Source organism: Bombina bombina, chromosome 6 (genome assembly GCF_027579735.1).
Source record: "Bombina bombina isolate aBomBom1 chromosome 6, aBomBom1.pri, whole genome shotgun sequence".
Lineage (NCBI taxonomy): Eukaryota > Metazoa > Chordata > Amphibia > Anura > Bombinatoridae > Bombina > Bombina bombina.
Window position 1 is genome coordinate 712,480,495 of NC_069504.1, and position 27,426 is coordinate 712,507,920.

The 27,426-nt window shown below is 37.7% G+C and overlaps 1 protein-coding gene across 1 annotated transcript; it reads left to right on the forward strand.

The window, feature by feature from the left end:
- The first annotated feature begins 218 nt into the window (after positions 1-218).
- On the forward strand, positions 219-27,243 carry TMED1 (transmembrane p24 trafficking protein 1). The gene is made up of 4 exons (XM_053717897.1): positions 219-467; positions 11,955-12,052; positions 25,011-25,194; positions 25,326-27,243. The coding sequence occupies exons 1-4, from the start codon at positions 309-311 to the stop codon at positions 25,542-25,544; spliced, it is 660 nt and encodes a 219-aa protein (XP_053573872.1). The 5' UTR covers positions 219-308; the 3' UTR covers positions 25,545-27,243.
- The last annotated feature ends 183 nt before the right edge of the window (positions 27,244-27,426 follow it).

The window sequence follows — 27,426 nt, forward strand, 5'->3', positions numbered from 1 at the left end:
AAATAGCATTAACTGAGGGAGTTTTGAGCATCATAAATACTAAAGTATCAGGCAATTTAAAGTCAGCTATATAAGTAACGTAACTGTAGCAACAGCGGTCCTTTGGTGCGGCCATTTGATTGGTACAGGTCAGCTCGATTCCCTTACATGGAGGTGAGCTGTAGGGCGGTGTTTTGATGAAAATGTAGCACTGAGTGGCGAGTGGGCGGTGTCTAGCGTGACATGAGTGATGGTTTCAGTAGCTAATCAGATGGAGAAGTGTCCTACTGAAGCTTGTTCGGTGATTTATTGATTTCATATCTGCTCCCATGGCTTCCTTGCTTGTCGGTCTTCTCCTGCTGCCCCTTGGCACTATTGCTTTTGTGCAGCCGCAGGATTCCGAGCTCACTTTCCTGCTGCCAGCAGGGAGACAGGAGTGCTTCTATCAGACCGCTTTGTACAATGGCAGCATGGAGGTGGAGTACCAGGTGAGTGACACGCACAGAGTGGGGAGCATCACACTAAGCTATATAAGGCTACAATTGGGTTCTATTTATGTTCGGTTTTGTTATCGTTGTAATGAACTTTTTGATATGTTATTTATGTTGTATAAAACATTAGTTACAATTGAATGCTATAACAGCCATATATAAATTGCCTTTACAGCATTGTCTTTACTGTTATAACAGCCTTTTTATATAAAATGCCTTTACAGCCTTATGTATCTAAACTGTTATAACAGCATTTTTATTTAAGATGCCTTATAGGTTTGGAATGTGCATTTTACACCAGTGGGGGCTTACGTTGCACTTCTGTCTTTCCTGTTGGTGTTGGGCAGACAGGAATTTAGGCTACTGTAGCTCCTAGACTTTCCAACACATGACCCTTATCACTTGATGATACATCATTCTCATTATTCAGAGCTTTTTAAAAATTAACTAATCTCTCTACATGCTAAGCCCAGTAAATTGATGGATTTTGTAGTTCCTTATATTTTCATAACTTTTTACAAAATAAAGAATGCGTTTTGTGTGAATAATTCAGTGCACCGATATTAAATTATAGCTGCATATTATAATAGGTTATTATTACAATTATAATATTTTTATAAACACTGATTTTAAATCTATAGATGGGCATAGACTGAGGCCAAAGTCTTTACAGGGTGTTGCTACCAGAGTTGTTAGACTGTATTGTATCAAGATCTATTGCTATAATATACAGTAACCTATTTTGTAATTGAGCATAAAAAGTAAATTATAACAAGGTATTCAAGTTACCATTTTAGAAACCCATTAGTATAACCTAGTCTCAAAACAATTTTTTTTTTCCACATGACTACTGGTGTCAACTGTAGTGTGCATGTATATAAAACTCAGGGCTTGACAAATCCGGAGAACCACTTTCTTAAAGGGACATGAAAGTCGAAATTTGATTTTCATGATTCGGATAAAGCATGTCATTTTAAAACTCGTTGAAATTGTTCGCTTGGTATCATTTTTGTGTAAAACAAATGTGCATATGCTCAACAGTAGCAATGCACTGCTGTGAGCTAGCTAGTGATTGGTGGCTACACCCATTTGTCGGTCATTGGCTCACCAGATATGCCCAGCTAGCTCTCAGTAGTGCAATGCTGCCGTTTAGCTGACTTTAAAGGATTACTTTCTGTTATAATTTTTAAGCTAAACAACTAACATATTAAAGTTAATAAACATTAATTAAAACCTACTGACCTATATTTTCTCCAAAACGAAGTTTCATAACGTTCTAAAAGTTATATCTTTTATTCGCCGATGATGTCACGTTATCCTGCCCACTATTTTCAGCACTGCATGTTCAAAATACTTAAACCAATAACTTTGTGTTTAAAGCCCCATTTTGAAACCTAGGTATTGTAAACGGATTGGCACAGAGCAAAGGATACCCACGGAGTGGGTTTGGAAAACAATTAAATTTGCAGCAAGATTTCTGATATACGGTAGAGAATGTTAATGAAATGCTATTGATAAAAAGCGTATTTGGGGTAGTTAGTAACAGGCATAGAAAATATTAAAACCTACTGACCTATATTTTCTCCAAAACGAAGTTTCATAATGTTCTAAAAGTTATATCTTTTATTCGCCGATGATGTCACGTTATCCTGCCCACTATTTTCAGCACTGCATGTTCAAAATACTTAAACCAATAACTTTGTGTTTAAAGCCCCATTTTGAAACCTAGGTATTGTAAACGGATTGGCACAGAGCAAAGGATACCCACGGAGTGGGTTTGGAAAACAATTAAATTTGCAGACAAGATTTCTGATATACGGTAGAGAATGTTAATGAAATGCTATTGATAAAAAGCGCATTTGGGGTAGTTAGTAACAGGCATAGAAAATATTTACTTACAGTGGCCCTTTAACTGTATGTTTAACCCATTTTTATAGCTTAAACTCATAGGTGGAGAATGTTATTACATTTTTGCTTGTATGTAACATATTAGAACATTTTCTTTTTCCACTTTTATGTCCCTTTAATATATACTAATCTAAAGGCTTTGGGCATGGAAGGATTGCCATCTTTAGCATTGGAGTATTTAGGAGTATATCCCAAGTATGAACAAATGTAATAAAAAAATGGATAAGCTGTGAACTGCTATAGACCAGTAAGCAAATAATTGCATATACACAGCATAAGTGCCTCAGCATTACACCAAATGGTATTCAGTATTGCACCTTTCTGACTTCCCATGAGAGTTAGCCTGTGTACTGTCATTCTCTATTTTGAATGGGACATTTTTTGCTGTTAGATAAGTAAATCTGAGACTGGGCTAGATGGCTACTTCAAACATTGATGGGCTTCACAGTGCCTGTTACCTGTTTTGTCCAATAAATTTTACAAAAATAAACTAGTTTTTTATGGTTTATTTAAAGGGATATGAACCCCAAAAATGTTATATTGTGATTTAGACAGAGCAGACCGTTTTAAAAAAAGTCTCCAATTTACTTCTATTATCAAATTTTCTTCATTCCCATGATATTCTGTGTGGAAGAGATACCTAGGTAGTCATCTGGAGCACTACATGGCAGGAAATAGTGCTGAGATCTAGGGCTCTTGCAAATGGATAACTGCTGCCATTTAGTGCTACAGAAATGGGCCTGTTCCTAAGCTTACGTCCCTGCTTTTAAGCAAAATAATAAATAGAAGTAAATTTAGAAAGTTGTTTAAAAACACATGCTCTCTGAATCATGAAAGAAAAATACTGGGTTTCATATCTCTTTAAAATTGCTATTAATGTCCAAATCGCTCTTAATCAGATTGTGAATCCTTAAAATATCAGTAAATTATCAGAATAATGAAAACTATAACCATGAATACGAATCTCGTATTTCAATGGGCGTTACGTTGGTAATGTTTAATAAGCAAAATAAACGGTTACGTTTTAATATTAGTTTGCTGTAAAATACTGTTTGAAATTCCACTCCCTCCATTATTCTTAAAGGGACTGTAAAGGGATATAAACATGCAAAAAATAAAATGCTCTAATATGACAGAACATTTTATTATTGCACTATTGCTTGAATATAACTGTTGAAAGGAAAAAAAAAAAAAGGTTTTCATGTCCCTTTAATGATTCAGATAGAACATACAATTTTAAACAACTTTTCAATTTACATCTATATATATATATATATATATATATATATATATATATATATATATATATATATATATATATATATATATATATATATATATACAGCCACCAATCAGCAGCTTCTGAGACTACCTAGGTATATTTAAAAAAACAAAAACAAATTAGATAATAGAAATAAACTGGAAAATTATTTTAAACCACATGCTCTATCTGAATTATGAAAGAGAAAAGAATGTGGGCTTCATGTCCATTTTAACTCCTGTAAAGTCCTCTCCAGAGCAGCGATACACTATGGGGGCCCTAGCTTAACACATCTGGTGATCTAATGATAAGAGACGTGTTTTGCTTAGATATAAGAAGTTTAAAATGTATTAACTTTAAGAAAAATTCCATTCCTTCAACAATTTCTTAATAGAAGTGCTTTTCAAGTGTCTTAAAATTACATACTCTAAATCAGGGTTCTTCAAACCATGGGTCGGGACACATTACTGGGTTGCAACACCATGTTTACTGGGTCACGACTTATGTGTGTGTTATGGGAGAGTGTGTGTGTGTTGTATGAGAGTGTGTGGTGTGTGTATGTGTTACATGAATGCATCTGTAGTGTGTGTTGTATGAGAGTGTGTGGTGTGCGTATGTGTTACATGAATGCATCTGTAGTGTGTGTTGTATGAGAGTGTGTGGTGTGCGTATGTGTTACATGAATGCATCTGTAGTGTGTGTTGTATGAGAGTGTGTGGTGTGTGTATGTGTTACATGAATGCATCTGTAGTGTGTGTTGTATGAGAGTGTGTGGTGTGCGTATGTGTTACATGAATGCATCTGTAGTGTGTGTTGTATGAGAGTGTGTGGTGTGCGTATGTGTTATATGAATGCATCTGTAGTGTGTGTGTTGTATGAGAGTGTGTGGTGTGCGTATGTGTTATATGAATGCATCTGTAGTGTGTGTGTTGTATGAGAGTGTGTGGTGTGCGTATGTGTTATATGAATGCATCTGTAGTGTGTGTTGTGTGTGAGAGTGTGTGGTGTGCGTATGTGTTATATGAATGCATCTGTAGTGTGTGTGTTGTATGAGAGTGTGTGGTGTGCGTATGTGTTATATGAATGCATCTGTAGTGTGTGTGTTGTATGAGAGTGTGTGGTGTGCGTATGTGTTATATGAATGCATCTGTAGTGTGTGTGTTGTATGAGAGTGTGTGGTGTGCGTATGTGTTATATGAATGCATCTGTAGTGTGTGTGTTGTATGAGAGTGTGTGGTGTGCGTATGTGTTATATGAATGCATCTGTAGTGTGTGTGTTGTATGAGAGTGTGTGGTGTGCGTATGTGTTATATGAATGCATCTGTAGTGTGTGTGTTGTATGAGAGTGTGTGGTGTGCGTATGTGTTATATGAATGCATCTGTAGTGTGTGTGTTGTATGAGAGTGTGTGGTGTGCGTATGTGTTATATGAATGCATCTGTAGTGTGTGTTGTATGAGAGTGTGTGGTGTGCGTATGTGTTATATGAATGCATCTGTAGTGTGTGTTGTATGAGAGTGTGTGGTGTGCGTATGTGTTATATGAATGCATCTGTAGTGTGTGTGTTGTATGAGAGTGTGTGGTGTGCGTATGTGTTATATGAATGCATCTGTAGTGTGTGTGTTGTATGAGAGTGTGTGGTGTGCGTATGTGTTACATGAATGCATCTGTAGTGTGTGTTGTATGAGAGTGTGTGGTGTGCGTATGTGTTATATGAATGCATCTGTAGTGTGTGTTGTATGAGAGTGTGTGGTGTGCGTATGTGTTATATGAATGCATCTGTAGTGTGTGTGTTGTATGAGAGTGTGTGGTGTGCGTATGTGTTATATGAATGCATCTGTAGTGTGTGTTGTATGAGAGTGTGTGGTGTGCGTATGTGTTATATGAATGCATCTGTAGTGTGTGTTGTATGAGAGTGTGTGGTGTGCGTATGTGTTATATGAATGCATCTGTAGTGTGTGTTGTATGAGAGTGTGTGGTGTGCGTATGTGTTATATGAATGCATCTGTAGTGTGTGTTGTATGAGAGTGTGTGGTGTGCGTATGTGTTACATGAATGCATCTGTAGTGTGTGTTGTATGAGAGTGTGTGGTGTGCGTATGTGTTATATGAATGCATCTGTAGTGTGTGTTGTATGAGAGTGTGTGGTGTGCGTATGTGTTATATGAATGCATCTGTAGTGTGTGTTGTATGAGAGTGTGTGGTGTGCGTATGTGTTATATGAATGCATCTGTAGTGTGTGTTGTATGAGAGTGTGTGGTGTGTGTATGTGTTACATGAATGCATCTGTAGTGTGTGTTGTATGAGAGTGTGTGGTGTGCGTATGTGTTACATGAATGCATCTGTAGTGTGTGTTGTATGAGAGTGTGTGGTGTGCGTATGTGTTATATGAATGCATCTGTAGTGTGTGTTGTATGAGAGTGTGTGGTGTGTGTATGTGTTACATGAATGCATCTGTAGTGTGTGTTGTATGAGAGTGTGTGGTGTGCGTATGTGTTATATGAATGCATCTGTAGTGTGTGTGTTGTATGAGAGTGTGTGGTGTGCGTATGTGTTACATGAATGCATCTGTAGTGTGTGTTGTATGAGAGTGTGTGGTGTGCGTATGTGTTATATGAATGCATCTGTAGTGTGTGTGTTGTATGAGAGTGTGTGGTGTGCGTATGTGTTACATGAATGCATCTGTAGTGTGTGTGTTGTATGAGAGTGTGTGGTGTGCGTATGTGTTATATGAATGCATCTGTAGTGTGTGTTGTATGAGAGTGTGTGGTGTGCGTATGTGTTACATGAATGCATCTGTAGTGTGTGTTGTATGAGTGTGTGGTGTGCGTATGTGTTATATGAATGCATCTGTAGTGTGTGGTGTGCGTATGTGTTATATGAATGCATCTGTAGTGTGTGGTGTGCGTATGTGTTATATGAATGCATCTGTAGTGTGTGGTGTGCGTATGTGTTATATGAATGCATCTGTAGTGTGTGGTGTGCGTATGTGTTATATGAATGCATCTGTAGTGTGTGGTGTGCGTATGTGTTATATGAATGCATCTGTAGTGTGTGGTGTGCGTATGTGTTTTATATGAATGCATCTGTAGTGTGTGGTGTGCGTATGTGTTATATGAATGCATCTGTAGTGTGTGTTGTATAAGAGTGTGCGTGTGTCTTATTACATTTTACAACACTTTCAAGTTTGACTATAATAAGGAATAAAGTACGCACACGTTTTAGTCGTTTTGCAAAAAATTGCAGCTATCTTGTTCTATATTACTTCAGAAAGTTTCAGACCAAGCATAAAAAAAGGGTCGCGAAGGTATGTGTTGTTATGGCACTGGGTCTTGGTAAAAAAAAGTTTAAAGAACCCTGCTCTAAATCGTGCAACTTTTATTTTGGATTTCCTATACCTTTATGACTGTAACATTAAAATGTTTGATTATGTGTTGCAAAACAACCATGTGGTATACGTTCCTTATTTATTTTGCCCCCTTTCATGTCATTGAATGAAAAGTGAGTTTTCTAATTCTTAGAAATGTACACTGCAGACTTCTTAATGCTAACTCTGCTACATATCTTTACTAAATTGGCCTCAATTGGTAGCAAAAACTGCATTGCTTTTGCAGTTGTTAAATTAAATTACTCTAGCCCTGATTGGCTCCTCCAAAATAAGATAAGTGATGTGTGAAGTTTGGCTACTGAAAAAACAATTCTGCGACTATTGCTGCTGGTTCTGACAGCGGCACTTTCCACACAGGAGCAGCAGTGCTCTGTGGACCCCAAGCAGTACGTCTACTATGTGTTTAACCCAATTTCTGGGTTTAAACACATAGAGGTGCAGGGTTGCTAGTCTTAAAATGTATGAAAACAAATTAGAAAAAATAGAGCATGTAATATTTAAACTATGATGGCCCTTTAGTTAATGATATGTTATACTGTATGTGTATGCAGAGTGTTACCATTGGTCTTAAAAATTCTATTCCTTTAAAATTAAAGGGACATAAAACCCAATTTTTTTTCTTTCATGATTTAGATAGAACATCAAATTTTAAACAACTTTTTAATTTACTTCTATTCTCATATTTTCTTTGTTTTCTTGTTATCCTTATTTGAAAAGCAGAAATGAAAGCTCAAGAGTGTGCATGTGACTGCAGCATTATATAGCAGCAGTTTTGCAACAATGATATACATTAGCAGGAGCACTAGATGGCAGCACTATTTCTTGTCATGTAGGGCTTCAGGCATGTGCACGCTACCTACCTAGGTATCTCTTCAACAAAGAATAACATGAGAATGAAATAAATTTGATAATAGAAGTAAATTGGAAACGATTTAAACATTGTATTCTCTATCTCAGTGTTTTTCAGCCAGTGTGCCGTGGCAGACTGACAACAGTGTGACATATTTTTTAAACTTTGCTTGTTTTTTACTCCCAGTGCAGGGGTAGTTTGTAGGAGGCATGGCATAACAGCACAATACATACAGTATGTGTGTGTATGTGTATATATATATATATATATATATATATATATATATATATATATATATATATATATATATGCTGTATTAGGCTACAATGTGTGATTTTTTTTTTTTTTTTTTTTTTTTTTTAATTTTGGGATGGTGGTGTGCCATAGGATTAAAAAAAGGTTAAAAATCACTGCTCTATCTGGATCATGAAATTATTTTTTTGGGTTTAAAGGGCCACTAAACCCAAAATCTATCTGAATCATGAATGAAAGAACATACAAATTTAAACATTACAATTTACTTCTATTATTTATTTTAGTTCATTTTTTAGATATCCTTATTTGAAGAAAAAGCAATGCACATGGGTGAGCCAATCACATGAGGCTTCTATGTGCAGCAACCAATCAACAGCTACTGAGCATATCTAGATATGCTTTTCAGCAAAGAATATCAAGAGAATAAAACAAATTAGATAATAGAAGTAAATTAGAAATATGTTTAAAAATGCATTCTCTTTCTAAATCATGAAAGAAAAAATGTTGGTTTCATGTCCCTTTAATGTCCCTTTTAATAAATAAAAAATATATATCCTTTTGAAAATAAGCATCAATATGCAGAATGACATTGCAAACTTGTGTGCAGAGTAGATAGGCAACTTTAGAACGAGAACCAACAAACTAGGCAGGATAAAGATTGATTTATTCTTTATGATTGTGCAGTGATTTTTTTTATTTTTTTCCCCCTGGAGCATGGTGCTTAAAGGGACATGAATCCAATTTTTGTTTCTGTGTTTTTTTTTATTATTTCTTTAAATAAATCGGGTACAATTTTAAACAACTTTACAATTTTTAGTACTATTATCAAATTTGATTCATTCTATTGGTATCCTTTGTTGAAGGAACAGCAATCCAGTACTGGGAGCTAGCTGAGTACATCAGGTGAGGCATATATGTGCAACCACCAATCAGTAGCTGGGTCCCAGTAATGCATTGTTGCTCCTGAACATATCTACAGTATGTATGCTTTTCAACAAAGGATACCAAGACAACAAAGCAAATTATATAACAGAATTAAGTTATTTAAAATGTGAATCATGAGTTTGATTTTGACGTTACTGTCCCTTAAGATTTAGATTTCAATATTTTAAAATGTATAGCATTCTTATTTGAAAGAAGCCCTTTATGGGTTTAAAAAAAAAATCTAGACTTCTTCATAAATTTTATTATTTCTCAGATAACATTTATGTTATGTTTTTGTTTGCCTATACAGGAACTGACACTTTTTTTTTTTTTTTTTTCTTTATACTGCCTCATTTGTTGCTAATAACTAGCAGCCAATCTATAACCGTTCAGCCCAAATCTCTGATCCTTATTCCAGAGTAACAAAATACAGTATTATGGGGAATGCTAATCTTATGGCCAGAATTTTTTTTTTCTTTGCTTATCTTGAATCTACCTTGTTCATATATATTTTTTTATGTCCTGAAAGAAGGACTTCAGAGATTTTACCACTGATACATTCTTAGTCAGCCAGTAATTCCTGTGTTAGTGTTATTGAGCTTTACTTCCCTAAAGGCAAATAGAGCCAGGCCACATCATAGTTAACAATAAACAGTTTGCCTGCAGGAATACTCATGTAAACCTAGAAAAACAGGAACTGGTGTTACAAGCCATTTAGTGAAAGGGACAGTTTACCCAAAAAATGTCTCCCCTTTAATTTGTTCCCAATGATCTTTTACCTGCTGGAGTGTATTCAATTGTTCAAGTAGATTGTTTACCTTTTTATTTTGGCATTTGAAATAGCTGATTTAGCCTGTGGTATCCCCACCTATACTGAAAGCGTCTAGACTTAAAGGGACACTGAACCCAAATTTTTTTTTATTTCGTGATTGATAGAGCATGCAATTTTAAGCAACTTTCTAATTAACTTTTCTTCGTTCTCTAGCTATCTTTATTTGAAAAATAAGGCATCTAAGCTTTTTTATTGGTGGATGAATTTATCCACCAATCGGCAAGAACAACCCAGGTTGTTCACCAAAAATGGGCCGGCATCTAAACTTACATTCTTGCATTTTAAATCAAGATACCAAGAGAATGAAGAAAATTTGATAATGGGAGTAAATTAGAAAGTTGCTTTAATATTTCATGTTCTATCTGAATCACAAAATAAAAAATTTGGGTTCAGTGTCCCTTTAAGTCCAGGCAATGTAAACACAGCCAGCAGAATAAATTACATTACAGGTGGGATGAGGAAGAGATTTTTAATAAAATTATACTTTTTCCATTGATTTCTCTAAGTATTGAGCGTTGCCTTACAGACAAATATAAGATAAGGAAGCAAGTGTGTGTGTACATAAAGGGATAACCGATATATTACCTGAAGCTCAACCCATATTAATAGGCTGTGGTTTTAAAGCACAAAACCAGCTATTTCATATATACAAATAAAGCCAAATGCAATTTCTCATACATTCTATACTTTGCAGCGCTGCCATAACTAGTCATTGGAAATACATTAAAGGCACATCATACACTTTTTTTTTTTTTTTTTTTTTTTTTCTTTGCATAAATGTTTTGTAGATCTACTTATATAGCCCATAAGGTTGTTTGTTTATTTTTATTTATTTTTTTTGCTTATTTTTAAATAACATTGCTCTGATTTTCAGACTCCTAACCAAGCCCCAAAGGTTTATGGGAATACCGTCAGCTACCTACTCCAGCTTGCTCCTGTTTGTGTAAAGGGTCTTTTTATATGCAAAAGAAGGGGGAGGGTCTTATTTCCCACTTGCAGTGGGCTTTCCAACTACCTTTTCAACAGAGCTAAACTGAGAGCTTCTAAGTACATCTTTAAACAGTTTTACTGGAATTTTATATCGGTATCTGTGCATCTTATTTTTTTATAGTAGTGTCTATGCAGTTACATGAAAATTGGTGTATACTGTTCTTTTAAGGGAATATATATTTTTTTAATTGTCCCTTTAATGTAGTTGTTGTCTGGAAGGAACGTTGAAATAAGGGTCAGGGGAGGGGTGATAATAAAGGAGTAGGAGGAGCCTCTGGAAACTTTCTCCATAGTTTTTACTATCCTAAGAAGATAATAGACTACACATGTGAGAATGGAACGTGAAAAATGATTACAATGCAAAAGCAAAATCTGATTTGCTAGCTACTCTGTGCTATTAAAGGACACGAGGACAAGTCAAAATTAACTAATTAGAGTGATTTTTTTTTTTTTAATTTTTTAGACTATAATGGACATTTAAAGGAACCGTAAAGTCAAAATTATTCTTTCATTATTCAGATAGAAAATGCAATTTTAAAACACTTTTTTCCCTATTTATTTCCGTTAACAAATTATTCAGTCTTCTTATATTCACACTTTGAAGCACTAGCTCCTACTGAGCATGTCAAGAGTTCAGTATATATGTATATGCATTTCATGATTGGCTGAGGCTGTCACATGAATCAGGGGTAGGAAAAATAAGCACATGAAAATTTTCACAAATATTCTCATAGTAAGTGCTATTGCATTTTGTTGATGGGGCAATTCTACTGTGTTTAATGTATGAGATGTGTTTTAATAGTTATGTAGGAATCGGAAAATGGGGGCTGAGATCCTGTATGTATATTATTTTGGATCTGCATAAATAACATAGGTACATCTTTTCATAGTTTTCTCATTCCATTAGTAGTATTTGTGCAAGCAAAGGGTTATATCTACATAAAACATTGCTTGCTTAAAGGTTGTTGCGCTATATATATTATATTATATTTCTTGGCTAATTTTAAATGTGTTCACTGCTCCACTGCGATATGCAGTGCAATTGAATTTTACTCATTGTTTCTTCATTATCTGGTTAGGTTATTGGTGGTGCTGGACTGGATGTTGATTTTTCCCTCACTACTCCTTCAGGAATTTTGCTTATTATGGAGAGGCGGCGGTCGGATGGTGTCCACACGTGAGTAACTCTAGCAAGGCTTTATTGTGAGAGCTTCATACTTATCATATGTTGCTTTTTGTTTACTTGCACTAATGGTTTAATGCATTTTTAAAAAAAAAAAAAATTTCCCTTTTCTTCGCTCTTTAACCCTTTCATGCCTTGATGCAAGTGCTTAGATCGAAACAAAGTTCTGATGTAAACACTTGCTGAAAAATTGAAATCCCGCGAACGTCGATGCGATAATATGATTTCAAGGCTGGGATCGAATCAAAGGGCACTGCCTATGCTGCTAGACACGCACCCCCAGTTTGATTTTTCATTAACTAAAAGCAGGAGGCTGAAGGACGCCATATAAGGTAGGACGTTCCATGCCATCCTAACGTCGTTAAAGCCCAGGGCTGTTAGGACGGCATGGAATGTCCTAACGGCATGAAGTGGTTAAATAAATAAAAATGCAGTCTGAGTACTTGTGCAGTTATATGTATTTAAAATATTACCCCTTCTCTTCTTCCCTTTTTTTTTTTTTTTTTTTTTTTTTTTTGGACAGTCTAGTCAGAATTAAACTTTCATGATACAGATAGGGCATGCAATTTTACACAACTTTCCAGTTTTACGTTTATCAACTTTGCTTTGTTCTCATGTCATTCTTTGTTGAAGAGATATCTAGCTAGGTAGCGTGCACATTTCTGGAGTGCTACATGACAGGAAATAGTGCTGCCATTTAATGCTCTTGCTTATGTATAACATTGTTGCAAAACTGCTTCACACGTGCACACGCCTGAACTTACCTTCCTGCTTTTCAACAAAGGATAAGAAAACAAGAATTAAATAAGAAATTTGGTTAAAATTCTATGTTCTCTCTGAATCGTGAAAGATAAAACAAAATTTATGCTTACCTGATAAATTTTTCTTTTGCGATGTACCGAGTTCACGGATTCATCCTTCCCAACAGGAAGTGGCAAAGAGAAGCACCACAGCAGAGCTGTCTATATAGCTCCCCCCTTAACTCCACCCCCCCAGTCATTCGACCGAAGGCCAAGGAAGAAAAAGGAGAAAGTATAAGGTGCAGAGGTGACTGAAGTTTTTAATAAAAAATACCATCTGTCTTGAATAGACAGGGCGGGCCGTGGACTCGGTACATCGCAAAAGGGAGAAATTTATCAGGTAAGCATAAATTTTGTTTTCTTTTGCATGATGTACCGAGTCCACGGATTCATCCTTACTTGTGGGATACCAATACCAAAGCTTTAGGACACTGATGAAGGGAGGGACAAGACGGGAACCTAAACGGAAAGCACCACTGCTTGCAAAACCTTTCTGCTAAAAATAGCCTCCGAAGAAGCAAAAGTATCAAATTTGTAACATTTTGAAAAGGTATGAAGCGAAGACCAATTCGCAGCCTTACAAATCTGTTCAACAGAAGCATCATTTTTAAAAGCCCATGTGGAAGCTACCGCTCTAGTAGAATGAGCTGTAATCCTTTCAGGAGGCTGCTGTCCAGCAGTCTCATAAGCCTAACGGATGATGCTTTTCAGCCAAAAGGAAAGAGAAGTCGCCCGTAGCCTTTGACCCCTACGCTTTCCAGAATAGACGACAAAGAAGATGTTTGACGAAAATCTTTGGTTGCCTGTAAATAAAATTTCAAAGCACAAACCACGTCCAAGTTGTGCAACAGACGTTCCTTCTTACAAGAAGGATTAGGACACAGAGAAGGAACAACAATTTCCTGATTGATATTCCTGTTGGCAACAACCTTAGGTAGGAACCCAGGCTTGGTACGCAAAAACCACCTTATCAGCTTAACACCTCTTTCACTTTACCCTTCCTGCTTAGAGCTGGCAAAGAGAATGACAAGGGGGGAGCTATATAGACAGCTCTGCTGTGGTGCTCTTTGCCACTTCCTGTTGGGAAGGATAATATCCCACAAGTAAGGATGAATCCGTGGACTCGGTACATCATGCAAAAGAAAAATTTGTTTTCCTTCCATAAGGCAGGGAGAGTCCACAACTTCATTCCTTACTGTTGGGAAATAAAAACACCTGGCCACCAGGAGGAGGCAAAGACACCCCAGCCAAAGGCTTAAATATCCTTCCTATTCCCCTATCCCCCAGTCATTCTTTGCCTTTCGTCACTAGAGTAGTTGGCAGAGAAGTGTCAGAAGATGTGGATATTCCTCTAATGGGTATGTTCCCTTCAAGAAAGGACTGGAGTTTTAAGTAATCCTATAAACCTCTTAGAGTATTGATGAAAATTAGTCTGGAGATGCAGGGAAAGTTTTTCTGCGAACCCATCCAGACTGTCGCTAACAGCTCCTGAGCAATCGGTGTTGACGAGTTTCACTGCTTGCTGTTACACACGCAGTCCATGTCAGAAGCGTCTCTGCAAGACTGTCACACTTGAGAGGCTGTGCCTGTTCCACAGCATGGATCCTGGAGGTAAGACAGTTTATATTTACACTTTTTCTATGCAGGGTCACAGTGTGGCTCCTTTATGCCTCAATAGGATCAAGGGTTAATCTCTCCTTCAGACAGATTATTTGAACAGATAGGGGTTATTTATAACTGCTTCAATGTGAGTTTTTTTTTTTTTTTTTTGGCTCATAGACTGTGTGCTTTTTGGCTTGGAACAAACAGGTTTCACTTTCGTTTTTAAATGTTGCGCAGCTCATAATAGCTTAGCACCTTTTTCATAGCAGGGGAAGTCCTGTCCTACGCTCCACATGACCGGTTGCTGTCTTTTCATTTCCTACGATTCTTCTGCGGATATCACTCATAAGGAGAGTGTTCTCACTGTTAGCTGTCTGGGTCTAGGAGGTGGTGAGTGCCCCAGCCATTAGGATTATAAAGGTGCCGTGTGTTTTTTTTTTTTTTTGTTTTTTTTTAAATAAAAGCATTTACTTTTTGTTTCTGTGAATATCTTAGCTATGTAGGACTCTGATACTACATTAGAAGGTTCTGCTCCTTCTGTACTGATTCATAATTCCTGTTTATATTGTGAGGAGGCTGTGGTTTGCCTGTGTGCTTAATTTTGTTCCATTTGCCTAAGCACTGTTCTTAAATCTAAGAAGGGAGACAAGCCTAATACTAATACTCATAGCGCTATTAGCCTCTCTGAGCCGTCTACCTCTCAGGAATCTGGGTCCCGAGACTATACTACCATTTCTACACTACCCGCTCCACATGCAGTTCCCAGCGGCTCAACTAATCCACCTGAAAGGGGGATTTTTTCCGGCGGACTTTACAGCGCAGTTACAATCGGCAGTGTTTTACCTTGCTTTAGCAAACGCAAGAGAAAGGTTAAACATAGTTCTTCTGACCTAGAGTCATCTAAATATTTGTCGGATTTAGCTACTATGTCCCAGCTATCCGAGGATGAGTTAACCTCTGTAGCTTCAGAGGGTGAACTTTCTGAGTCAGAGACTTTCTAAACTGCCTTCAGCGGAGGAACACTCCTTTTAGATTTAAAATAGAGTATCTCCATTTTTTTATTAAAGGAAGTTCTGTCTATGCTAGAGGTTCCAGAGGCTACACTCGCTAATGAACCTAAGATCCCTAAATTAGATGGGGTTTATGAAGATAGGAAGGTCCCTCTGACTTTTCCTGTGTCAGTTAAGATGGAGAACATTATTAGTAACAAATGGGAAAGAATAGGAACTTCTTTTCCCCCCTTGTTTACTTTTTAAAAAAAATGATTCCCGGTCCCTGACTCTCAATTAGATTTGTGGGGCTCCATCCTTAAGGTGGATGGCGCTTTTTCTACACTGGCTAAGCGTACTACTATCCCTCTGGAGGATAGGTCTTCTTTTTAGAGAGCCTATGAATAAGAAAATGGAAACCTTTCTGAGGAAGATGTTTCAACATAGTGTTTTTATTTCTACTTACTGGTGCGACACTCTGAGCTCATTGAGGTGGAGACTCCCCTCAAGAATATTCAAGAGAGAATCAAAGCACTGAGAATTGCTAACTCCTTCATATGTGACGCAAATATCAGATTATTCCCATAAATGCAAAGTCTTGGTCTGTGGATATGACTTCTAAATCCAGACTCCTTTCTCTTCCTTTCAAGGGGAAGATTTTATTCGGTTCAGGGCTGGACTCCATTATTTCTACGATTACTGAAAGGGAAAGGTGCTTTCCTACCGCAGGATAAAAAAAAATAGGCCTAAGGGACGGCAATTGTCTAATTTTCGTTCTGACAAATCACGACGGCAATCCTCATCCAAGTCCGAGCAGCCCAAGAGCACTTGGAAGCCGGCTCAGTCCTGGAATAAGTCCAAACAGATTAAGCAGCCCGCCGAGAACAAATCAACATGAAGGGGCGGCCCATGTTCCAGGATCAGATCGAGTAGGGGGCAGACTGTCTCTTTATTCAGATGCTTGCTTCCAGGATGTATAAGATCCTTGGGTCCTGGAGGTTGTATCTTAAGGATACAGGATAGCATTCAAGTCTCATCCGCCCAGGGGCAGATTTCTACTCTACAGTCTGTCTACAAGACTAGAAAAGAGGGCTGTCTTCTTAGGTTGCGTACAGGATCTCTCCTCTCAAGGAATAATTGTCCCGGTACCTTCAGCAGAAAGAGGTTTAGGGTTTTATTCAAACCTTTTTGTGGTTCCAAAGTATGAGGGAATTGTTCGTCCATTTCTGGACCTAATGTGCCTAAGTTTGAGTGTTCCCTCTTTCAAGATGGAGATAATACGGTCAATCCTTCCTCTGGTTCAGGAAGGACAGTTTATGACCACCATAGACCTGAAGGATGCATACCTTCACGTCCCGATACACAGGGAACATTTTCAGTTCCTGAGGTTTGCCTTTCTGGACCAGTTCATAGCTCTTCAGTTTGGCCTAGCTACTGCTCCAAGGATATTTAGAAGGTTCTGGGGGCTCTTCTAGCCATTGCCAGAACACAAGATATTGCAGTAGCGCCTTACCTGGACAATATTTTGGTACAGGCACCATCTTTTTCGTCTAGCCGAAGAACATTTCGGAGTCCCTTCTTAGTATTCTTCGATCACATGGATGGAAGATAAATTTGGAAAAGAGTTCTCTTACTCAAAGTACAAGGGTGAATTTCCTGGGGACAATACTAGAATTAATCTGTGAGGAATATTCTCATGGATATCGGAGACATTGCAAGCTAACTTCTGCATGTCTTGCCCTCCAGACCTCCTTGAGACCTCTGGCTCAGTGTATGGAGGTGATCAGACTCATGGTGTCCTGTATTGACATCATTCCTTTTGCCAGATTCCATCTGAGACCCTTACAACTATGCATGCTGAGACAATAGAACAGCGACCATTCAGATATGTCTCAACAGATCGTGCTGGACAATCTGTCCCAAGGCACGTGCTTCTTGAGATTGTGACTACGAACAAAAGCATTTCCGGCTAGGGAGCCGTTTGGGGTGCCAAGAAGGCGCAAGGATTGTGGACTCCGGAGGAGTACTCCCTTCAGACCAATATTTTGGAACTCCGGCAATCTTCAATGCCTTGAAGGCTTCGCCCCTTCTGGGTTCATCCCAGTTGATCATATTCCAATCAGACAATATAACCTCAGTTGCATACATCAACCATCAGAGGGGAATGAAGTATCTCAGATACTAGAGTGGGCGGAGACTGACAAATGTACGCTGTCAGTGATCCACATTTTGGGAATGGTCTCTCCACCCTGAGGTGTTTGCTGAGTGGGGGACACCGGAGATCTCATGGCATCCCACCTCAATACCAAGCTACCCAGGTACAGGTTGAGGGATCCTTAGGCGGTATCAGTACTATAGAGGTTCAGACTTGTATATCTTTTTCCTCCATTACCGCTTCTCCCTCGTGTGGTGGCTCGCATCAAGCAGGAGCGAGCATCAGTGATTCTGATTGTTCGAAGGACGTGGTTTGCAGATCTGGTGGAGATGTCCTCATCTCATCAGTGGAGGTTACTTTGTTGTAGAGATCTCCTGATACAGGGTTCCTTCGTCCATTGAACACTTAGTCAAAAGATGGTTCTCTGAGAGTGTTATCGACACTCTTGTTCAAGCTTGTAAGCCAGTTGCTCATCGTATCAACCATAAAGTGTGGAGAACTTGCTTGTACTGGTGTGAAGAGCGTTATTTTTTTTTTTTTTTCCTGGCATAATTTTATCTTTTCTCCAGGATGAACTGGAGAAGGGTCTATCTGCTAGTTCCCTGAAGGGACAGATATCGACCCTGTCGATGTTACTGCAGAAGAGATTGGCTGAGCTTCCGTATGTGCAGTCCTTTGTTAAGACTGACTAGGATCAGACCTGTGTTTAGATCTGTAGTTCTGCCTTGGAGCCTAAATCTTGTTCTTAGTGTTTTTGCAGCAGGCTCCTTTTGAGCCTATGCATACTGTTGACATTAAATTGTTATCTTGGAAGATTCTTTTTTTGCTGGATATTGCCACTGCGCGAGTTTCTGAGATCTTTGCTTTACAATGTGACTCCCCTTATTTGTTTTTCTATGCTAAGGCAGTTTTATGTACTAAATTAGGGTTCCTCCCTAAGGTGGTGTTGGATCGTAACATTAATCAAGAAACTGTTGTTCCTGCCTTGTGTCCTAATCCTCCATCAGCGAAGGAACGCTTGCTTCACAATCTAGATGTGGTTCGTGCCTTGAAGTTCTATCTTAAGACTTCTAAGGCATTCAGACAATCTTCCTCTTTGTTTGTCATCTATATGGGGAAGCATAAGGGGCAGAAGGCTACTACGACTTCCCTATCTTTCTGGTTGAGGAGTGTCATCCGCTTAGCTTATGAGACAGCGGGGCAACAGCCTCCTGAGAGGGTAACTGCTCATTCCACTAGAGCAGTGGCTTCCTCCTGGGCTTTTAAGAACAAGGCCTCTATGGATCAGATTTGGAAGGGGGCTACCTGGTCCTCGCACTACTTTTTTTTTTTTTTTTTTTTTTCTAAATTTTACAAGTTTTTGGGAGAGAGGTTTTGCAGGCTGTGGTGCCCTCAGAATAGGGTCCACCTCTTTGTTCCCTTCAGTTTATACATTCAGTGTCCTCTGGAGCTTGGGTATAGTTTTCCCAACAGTAAGGAATGAAGTCATGGACTCTCCCTGCCTTATGGAAGGAAAACCATAATTTATGCGTACCAGATAAATTCCTTTCCTTCCTGGCAGGGAGAGTCCACGACCCAGCCCGTAATTTTATTTTTTGTTGGGTTGTTCCCTTTTTTTTAATTTTTTTATTCTGGCACCTTTTTTATACCCTGATGTTTCTCCTACTTTTCTTTGTTCCCTCTGCAGAATGACTGGGGGATAGGGCAAGTTGGAGGGATATTTAAGCCTTTAACTGGGGTGTCTTTGCCTCCTCAGGTGTTGTATTTCCCAACAGTAAGGAATGAAGTCGTGGACTCTCCCTGCCAGGAAGGAAAGGAAATTATCCGGTAAGCATAAATTTGTTTTCTTTCATGTAATTGGCAAGAGTGCATGAGCTAGTGACATATGGGATATACAATCCTACCAGGAGGGGCAAAGTTTCCCAAACCTCAAAATGCCTATAAACACACCCCTCACCACACCCACAATTCAGTTTTACAAACTTTGCCTCCTATGGAGGTGGTGAAGTAAGTTTGTGCTAAGATTTCTATGTTGATATGCGCTTCTCAGCATTGTTGAAGCCCGATTCCTCTCAGAGTACAGCGAATATCAGAGGGACGTGAAGGGAGTATCGCTTATTGAATACGATGATTTCCCTAACGGGGGTCTATTTCATGGGTTTTCTGTTATCGGTCGTAGAGATTTCTTCTCCTACCTCCCTTTTCAGATCGATGATATACTCTCAAATTACCATTACTTCTACTAACTGTTTTAGTACTGGTTTGGCTATCTGCTATATGTGGATGGGTGTCTTTTGGTAAGTATGTTTTTTATTACTTAAGACACCTCGGCTATGGTTGGGCACTTTATTCATTTATATAAAGTTCTAAATATATGTATTGTACTTATATTTGCCTTGAGTCAGGTTCATGTATTTCCTTCTGCAGACTGTCAGTTTCATATTTGGGGAATATAAATTTTTTTTTTTTTTTTTTTTAAGAAATTAATTTCTTACCTGGGGTTTAGTCTTTTTTTTTTTTTTTTTTTTTAAATTGACTACTTCTTGCAAATTGCGGGTGGTATTAGGCCCACGGGTGCGTCAAATGCTAAACTTTATTGCGTCATTCTTGGCGCAGAAATATTTTTGGCACAAAAAAATAAATAAAATACTTGACGCCAAGACCTTTCACACGGCTGCGTCATTAGTGACGCGAGTGTGTCATTTCCGGTTATTTTTGGCGCCAAAAAAGTTTACATTACGTTGTGCGTCATACTTGGCGCCAAACTTTTCATTATTTCAATACCCCATGAATGTTTGCCTCCTGCTTTTTACTCTATAAAAGGGCTATGCTATTTGCATTTTTTTCCCATTCCTGAAACTGTCATATAAGGAAATAGATCATTTTGCTTTATATGTTGTTTTTTTCTCTTACATTGTGCAAGATGTCTCAATCTGATCCTGTCTCAGAAGTTTCTGCTGGAACATTGCTGCCTGACATTGGTTCTACCAAAGCTAAGTGCATTTGTTGTAAAATTGTAGAAATTATTTCGCTGAATGTCATTTGTAATAGTTGTCATGATAGACTTTTACATACAGATAGTGTATCCATCAGTAAAAGTACATTGCCAGTTGCAGTTCCTTCAACTTCTAATGTGCATGATATACCTGTAAATTTTAAAGAATGTGTTTCTGATTCTATCCTGAAGGCTTTGTCTGCATTTCCACCTTCTAATAAACGTAAAAGGTCTTTTAAAACTTCTCATTTAGTTGATGAAATTTCAAATGACCAACAAGATAATAATTTATCCTCTTCTGATGAGGATCTATCTGATACAGAAGATCCTTCCTCAGACATTGACACTGACAAATCTACTTATTTAAAATAGAGTATATGCATTCTTTATTAAAAGAAGTGTTAATTACTTTGGATATTGAGGTAACCAGTCCTATTGACATTCAGTCTAAACGTTTAAATGTTTTTAAACCTCCTCTGGTTTCTCCAGGGGTTTTTCCTATTCCTGAGGCTATTTCTGATATGATTTCTAGGGAATGGAATAAGCCAGGTACTTTTATTCCTTCTTCAAGGTTTAAAAAATTGTATCCTTTACCAGCTAAATCTATAGAGTTTTGGGAAAAAATCCCTAAAGTTGATGGGGCTATTTCTACTCTTGCTAAACGTACCACTATTCCTATGGAAGATAGAACTTCCTTTAAGGATCCATTAGATAGGAAGCTTGAATCTTATCTAAGGAAGGCCTATTTATATTCAGGTCATCTTCTCAGACTTGCAATTTCTTTGGCTGATGTTGCAGCTGCATCAACTTTCTGGTTGGAGAATTTAGCGCAACAAGAATTTGATTCTGACATATCTAGCATTATTCGCTTACTGCAACATGCTAATCATTTTATTTGTGATGCCATTTTTGATATCAAAATTGATGTTAGATCCATGTCTTTAGCTATATTAGCTAGAAGAGCTTTGTGGCTTAAATCTTGGAATGCTGATATGACATCTAAATCTAGATTACTATCTCTTTCTTTCCAAGGTAATAATTTATTTGGTTCTCAGTTGGATTCTATTATTTCAACTGTCACTGGGGGAAAGGGCGTTTTTCTGCCTCAGGACAAAAAACCTAAGGGTAAATCTAAGGCTTCTAACCGTTTTCGTTCCTTTCGTTAGAATAAGGAACAAAAACTCAATCCTCCCCCCAAGGAATCTGCTTCCAATTGGAAGCCTTCATCAAATTGGAATAAATCCAAGCCATTTAGTAAACCAAAATCAGCCCCCAAGTCCGCATGAAGGTGCGGCCCTCGTTCCAGCTCAACTGGTAGGGGGCAGATTAAGGTTTTTCAAGGTTATTTGGATAAAATCTATCCAAAATCATTGGATTCAGAGCATTGTCTCTCAAGGGTATCGAATAGGATTCAGAGTAAGACCTCCTGTGAATATTTTTTTTTTCTCTCGCGTATCCCAGTAAATCCAGTAAAAGCTCAGGCTTTCCTAAAGTGTGTTTCAGACCTGGAGTCTTCAGGGGTAATCATGCCAGTTCCTACTCAGGAACAAGGTTTGGGGTTTTACTCAAACCTATTCATTGTACCAAAAAAAGAAAAATTTATTCAGACCAGTTCTGGATCAGAAAATTTTGAATAGTTATGTAAGAGTACCAACTTTCAAGATGGTGACTATAAGGACTATTCTGCCTTTTGTTCAGCAAGGACATTATATGTCAACAATAGACTTGCATGGAAGTTTTAGGTCTCATGACTGCAGCATTGGACGCGATCCCCTTTGCTCGTTTTCACATGAGACCTCTACAGCTTTGTATGCTGAATCAATGGTGCAGGGATTATACAAAGATATCTCAATTAATATCCTTGAATCCCAATGTACGACACTCTCTGACATGGTGGATAGATCACCATTATTTAGTTCAAGGGGCTTCTTTTGTTCGGCCAACCTGGACTGTGATCACAACAGATGCAAGTCTTTCAGGTTGGGGAGCTGTTTGGGGATCTCTGACAGCACAAGGGGTTTGGAAATCTCAAGAGGCGAGATTACCAATAAATATTTTAGAACTCTGTGCAATTCTCAGAGCTCTTCAGTTTTGGCCTCTGCTAAAGAGAGAACCGTTCATTTGTTTTCAGACAGACAATATTACAACAGTGGCTTATGTCAATCATCAGGGTGGGACTCACTGTCCCCAAGCTATGAAAGAAGTATCTTGGATACTTGTTTGGGCGGAATCCAGCTCGTCTAATCTCTGCGGTACATATCCCAGGTGTAGACAATTGGGAGGCTGATTATCTCAGCCGCCAGACTTTACATCCAGGGGAGTGGTCTCTCCATCCAGATGTGTTTTCTCAGATTGTTCAGATGTGGGGGCTTCCAGAGATAGATCTCATGGCCTCTCATCTAAACAAGAAACTTCCCAGATACCTGTCCAGGGATGTTCAGGCAGAAGCAGTGGATGCACTGACACTTCCTTGGTGTTATCATCCTGCTTACATTTTCCCACCTCTAGTTCTCCTTCCAAGAGTGATCTCCAAAATCATCATGGAACAATCATTTGTGTTGTTGGTGGCTCCAGCATGGCCACACAGGTTTTGGTATGCGGATCTGGTTCGGATGTCCAGTTGCCCGCCTTGGCCACTTCCGTTACGGCTAGACTTACTATCTCAAGGTCCGTTTTTCCATCAGGATCTCAAATCATTAAATTTAAAGGTATGGAAATTGAACGCTTAGTACTAAGTCATAGAGGTTTCTCTGACTCAGTGATTAATACTATGTTACAAGCTCGTAAATCTGTCTCTAGAAAGATTTATTATAGAGTCTGGAAGACTTACATTTCATGGTGTTCTTCTCATAAACTCTCCTGGCATTCTTTTAGAATGCCTAGAATTTTACAGTTTCTTCAGGATGGTTTGGATAAGGGTTTGTCTGCAGGTTCCATCAAAGGCCAAATCTCCGCTCTGTTTTATTTCACAGAAAGATTGCTATACTTACTGATATCCACTGTTTTGTACAGGCTTTAGTTCGCATTAAGCCTGTTATTAAACCAATTTCTTCTCCTTGGAGTCTTAATTTGGTTCTGAAGGCTTTACAGGCTCCTCCATTTGAACCTATGCATTCTTTGGACATTAAACTACTTTCTTGAAAAGTGTTGTTCCTTTTGGCCATCTCTTCTGCTAGAAGAGTTTCTGAGCTATCTGCTCTTTCTTGTGAATCTCCTTCTCTGATTTTTCATCAGGATAAGGCAGTTTTGCGGACTTCTTTTCAATTTTTACCTAAGGTTGTGAATTCTAACAACATTAGTAGAGAAATTGTTGTCCCTTCCTTGTGTCCTAATCCTAAGAATTCTTTGGAAAGATCCTTACATTCTTTGGATGCGGTAAGAACTTTGAAATATTATGTGGAAGCTAAGATTTCAGGAAGACTTCCAGTTTGTTTTATTTTCTGGTCCTAGGAAAGGTCAGAATGCTTCTGCTATTTCCTTGGCTTCTTGGTTGAAACTTTTGATTCATCAAGCTTATTTGGAGTTGGGTCAGGCCCCGCCTCAGAGAATTACAGCTCATTCTACTAGATCAGTCTCCGCTTCATGGGCTTGTAAGAATGAAGCTTCAGTTGATCAGATTTGCAAAGCGGCAACTTGGTCTTCTTTGCATACATTTACTAAATTTTACCGTTTTGATGTATTTGCTTCTTCAGAAGCAGTTTTTGGTAGAAAAGTTCTTCAGGCAGCTGTTTCAGTTTGATTCTTCTGCTTTTGATTTAAGTTTTTTTTTTTTTCTTTCCAAAATGAAAATAAACTTATTTTTTTGGGTTGTGGATTCATTTTTTTCAGCGGAATATGGCTGTTTTTATTCCCTCCCTCTCTAGTGACTCTTGAGTGGAGATCCACATCTTGGGTATTGATATCCCATATGTCACTAGCTCATGGACTCTTGCCAATTACATTAAAGAAAACATAGTTTATGTAAGAACTTACCTGATAAATTCATTTCTTTCATATTGGCATGAGGCCCACTCTTTTTATGGTGGTTATGTTTTTTTGTATAAAGCACAATTATTTCCAAATTTCCTTTGATGCTTTATCACCCCACTGCTTGGCTATTCGTTAAACTGAATTGTGGGTGTGGTGAGGGGTGTATTTATAGGCATTTTGAGGATTGGGAAACTTTGCCCCTCCTGGTAGGATTGTATATCCCATATGTCACTAGCTCATGGATTCTTGCCTATATGAAAGAAATGAATTTATCAGGTAAGTTCTTACATAAATTATGTTTTTATGTCCCTTTATTTTATTTTTTTTTAATACTTTTTTTTTTTTTTATTTCAACAAAGTAATGGACTGTTTTATTTATATTTTTTATATATCTATCTATATCACACAATGGTATTTATACTCTTTATTCCTGTCTATCTAGTGTGGAGCCCACAGAAGTTGGTGACTACATGATCTGCTTTGATAACTCATTCAGTACCATCTCAGAGAAGCTAGTTTTCTTTGAATTGATATTTGATAATCCACAAGGTGATGAGGAACCAGAAAACTGGTCAGAGGTAGTGGAACCTGATGAGCTCCTAGATATTAAGTTTGAAGATATAAAGGTGAGTTGGAGCCTTTTCTTTTCTATATATTTTTTTTTCTGCAAGAAAATTTTATTTTGCCATTTTTACAACTTCTACTATTTAATTTGTTTAGCTACAAACTCTTCCCTCCCTCCCCCTCTTCTTTTTAGGAGTCTATTGAGGGGATGAAATCCAAGCTGGAACGCAGCATGCAGATGCAGACATTAATTCGGGCCTTTGAGGCTCGTGACCGTAACCTGCAGGAAAGCAACCTTGATAGAGTAAACCTCTGGTCAGCTGTGAATCTTGGGGTGATGGTTAGTGTGGCCTTCCTCCAAGTATACCTGCTAAAAAGCCTTTTTGATGATAAACGCAAGATCCGGACGTAGCACAGCTTTCATATTATGGACATGAGATAGGTGGAGCTGGTATTATATACAATTTTATGCAATGTCTTCCATTGACTTTTTACTTGGACAGATCTTTGAATACACCAGCCAACTGCTCATCTTATTTTTGGATCTGCATCAGATATCTGTGAGAAGTTTGTGTCAAATGTGTGGCATGTGCTCTTATTTTGTAGCAAAGAGAGGCAATTTGTTATACATATTTTTTTTTTTTTCTGTACACCTTTGTTATATTCAGATTTGTCTTATTTTACGGTAGTTTAAAGCCAAGATGGGACTTTTAAATAGGGAAAAACACAAACAAGTAGAGAGGAAGAAATGATCAAATATTTTTCTCAGGATCCCATATTAATCGCAGTACAATTGACTTATATAACATGTTATGTAAACAAGGAATACCATACGAGGTAAAATGCTAAATTAATTTTATTCATATATTGAAAACGTCGTCTTTGTTCATGCTTAGAAAAATATTTACCAGGGTCTTGTACAAGATTATGAGAGACTCTGTGCAAATACACAATAAATGCTTTTGTGCAGTTCTACAGGTATGAACAAAGGAATGATTACATTGTATCCATTTTTTGTTGTTCACTATAAATCAGTTTATAAAATAATGTAATATAAAGCAGCACCAACCACTTGCATAAGTATAACAAAACTTTGCCACTTCAGATTACTGGATTCATTTATTTGTAGCGCACCAATAGATTGTGCAGGTTGGACTACAGTACTGACTGGAATGCTGTGTTGAAAACTTTTCTCAGCTGAGACCTACATATGCAAATTATAGTTCTTTTGGAAGCAATATGGAAAGCTTCACGTTGATGCCTTACATTTAAAGGGACACGTTACTCATAAATTCTCCTTTATTCCTGATGGAACTCTGAGAAAGTCTGATGTATACCTGGATAATTCTTTGTTTAAAACTAAGATCAAAGAAACCAGTCTTGAGTAGTTACCATTCAGCTCATTTTTTTTTACTTTCAACTGCATCTTTAAAAATAAACAGCCTCATTACATCTTGGTTACACTTTGCTGTGATATTTCACTGACCTTGTGCATAAGCTTGCTTGAACAGAGCAGGAAAAGAAAGTGGCCGTGCTTGCTGTACTGTCCCTTGCTACTCCCAGTTCAACCATCTGCAATTGATGTTTAAGACCTTACAATGGGAGGTGGTTACTGGTGACATTTTGATAGAAAATATCTTCCTATTATACATAGAAATGTTCATGTTTTAGAAACTTTGAATTGGTTCCTAATGTGAGACTTACAATATTTTTTTCTGTGATCTAATCAGCTGTTTAATTTTTGATAATTTGATTTTCCCACTGTTATCTTGAATAGTGGGCCTCAAGGACTGGAATTTAAGAAGCTTACATTATTACATGTAACACAAGTACCAGCACTCACTTGACAGTAGAAATCTGTTAAAATGAAGGACTTGCTAATGATTCTGGGATTTGGATACCAATACAAACCAAAACTGTCATTTTAATTGTGCAGTTCTTATAACTAAAACAATTTTTATGATACAATAACCATGAATATCTTGATAAAGGACTATTGGTGGCTCAGACAGATTCTGTGAAGTGTTAATTTTCTAAATAAATATTGTTGATAATTTATTGGATAAACCTGCATACTTTATCCTGTTTTAATAAACCTACAAGTCTTCAAAGCCAGGTTTCTTACCTTCAGATTGAATACACAATCTTTCTTTTATTAATATAGAGATCATGTGATTTTTCTGTGGAACTTTAATCGGTGAATTAAAAACCACGTTGTAAATTGTTAAAACCTGCAGAGTAAAGAAGAATATAAGTATTTATAGCAGTGAATGATTTCAACTGTGTCCATATAA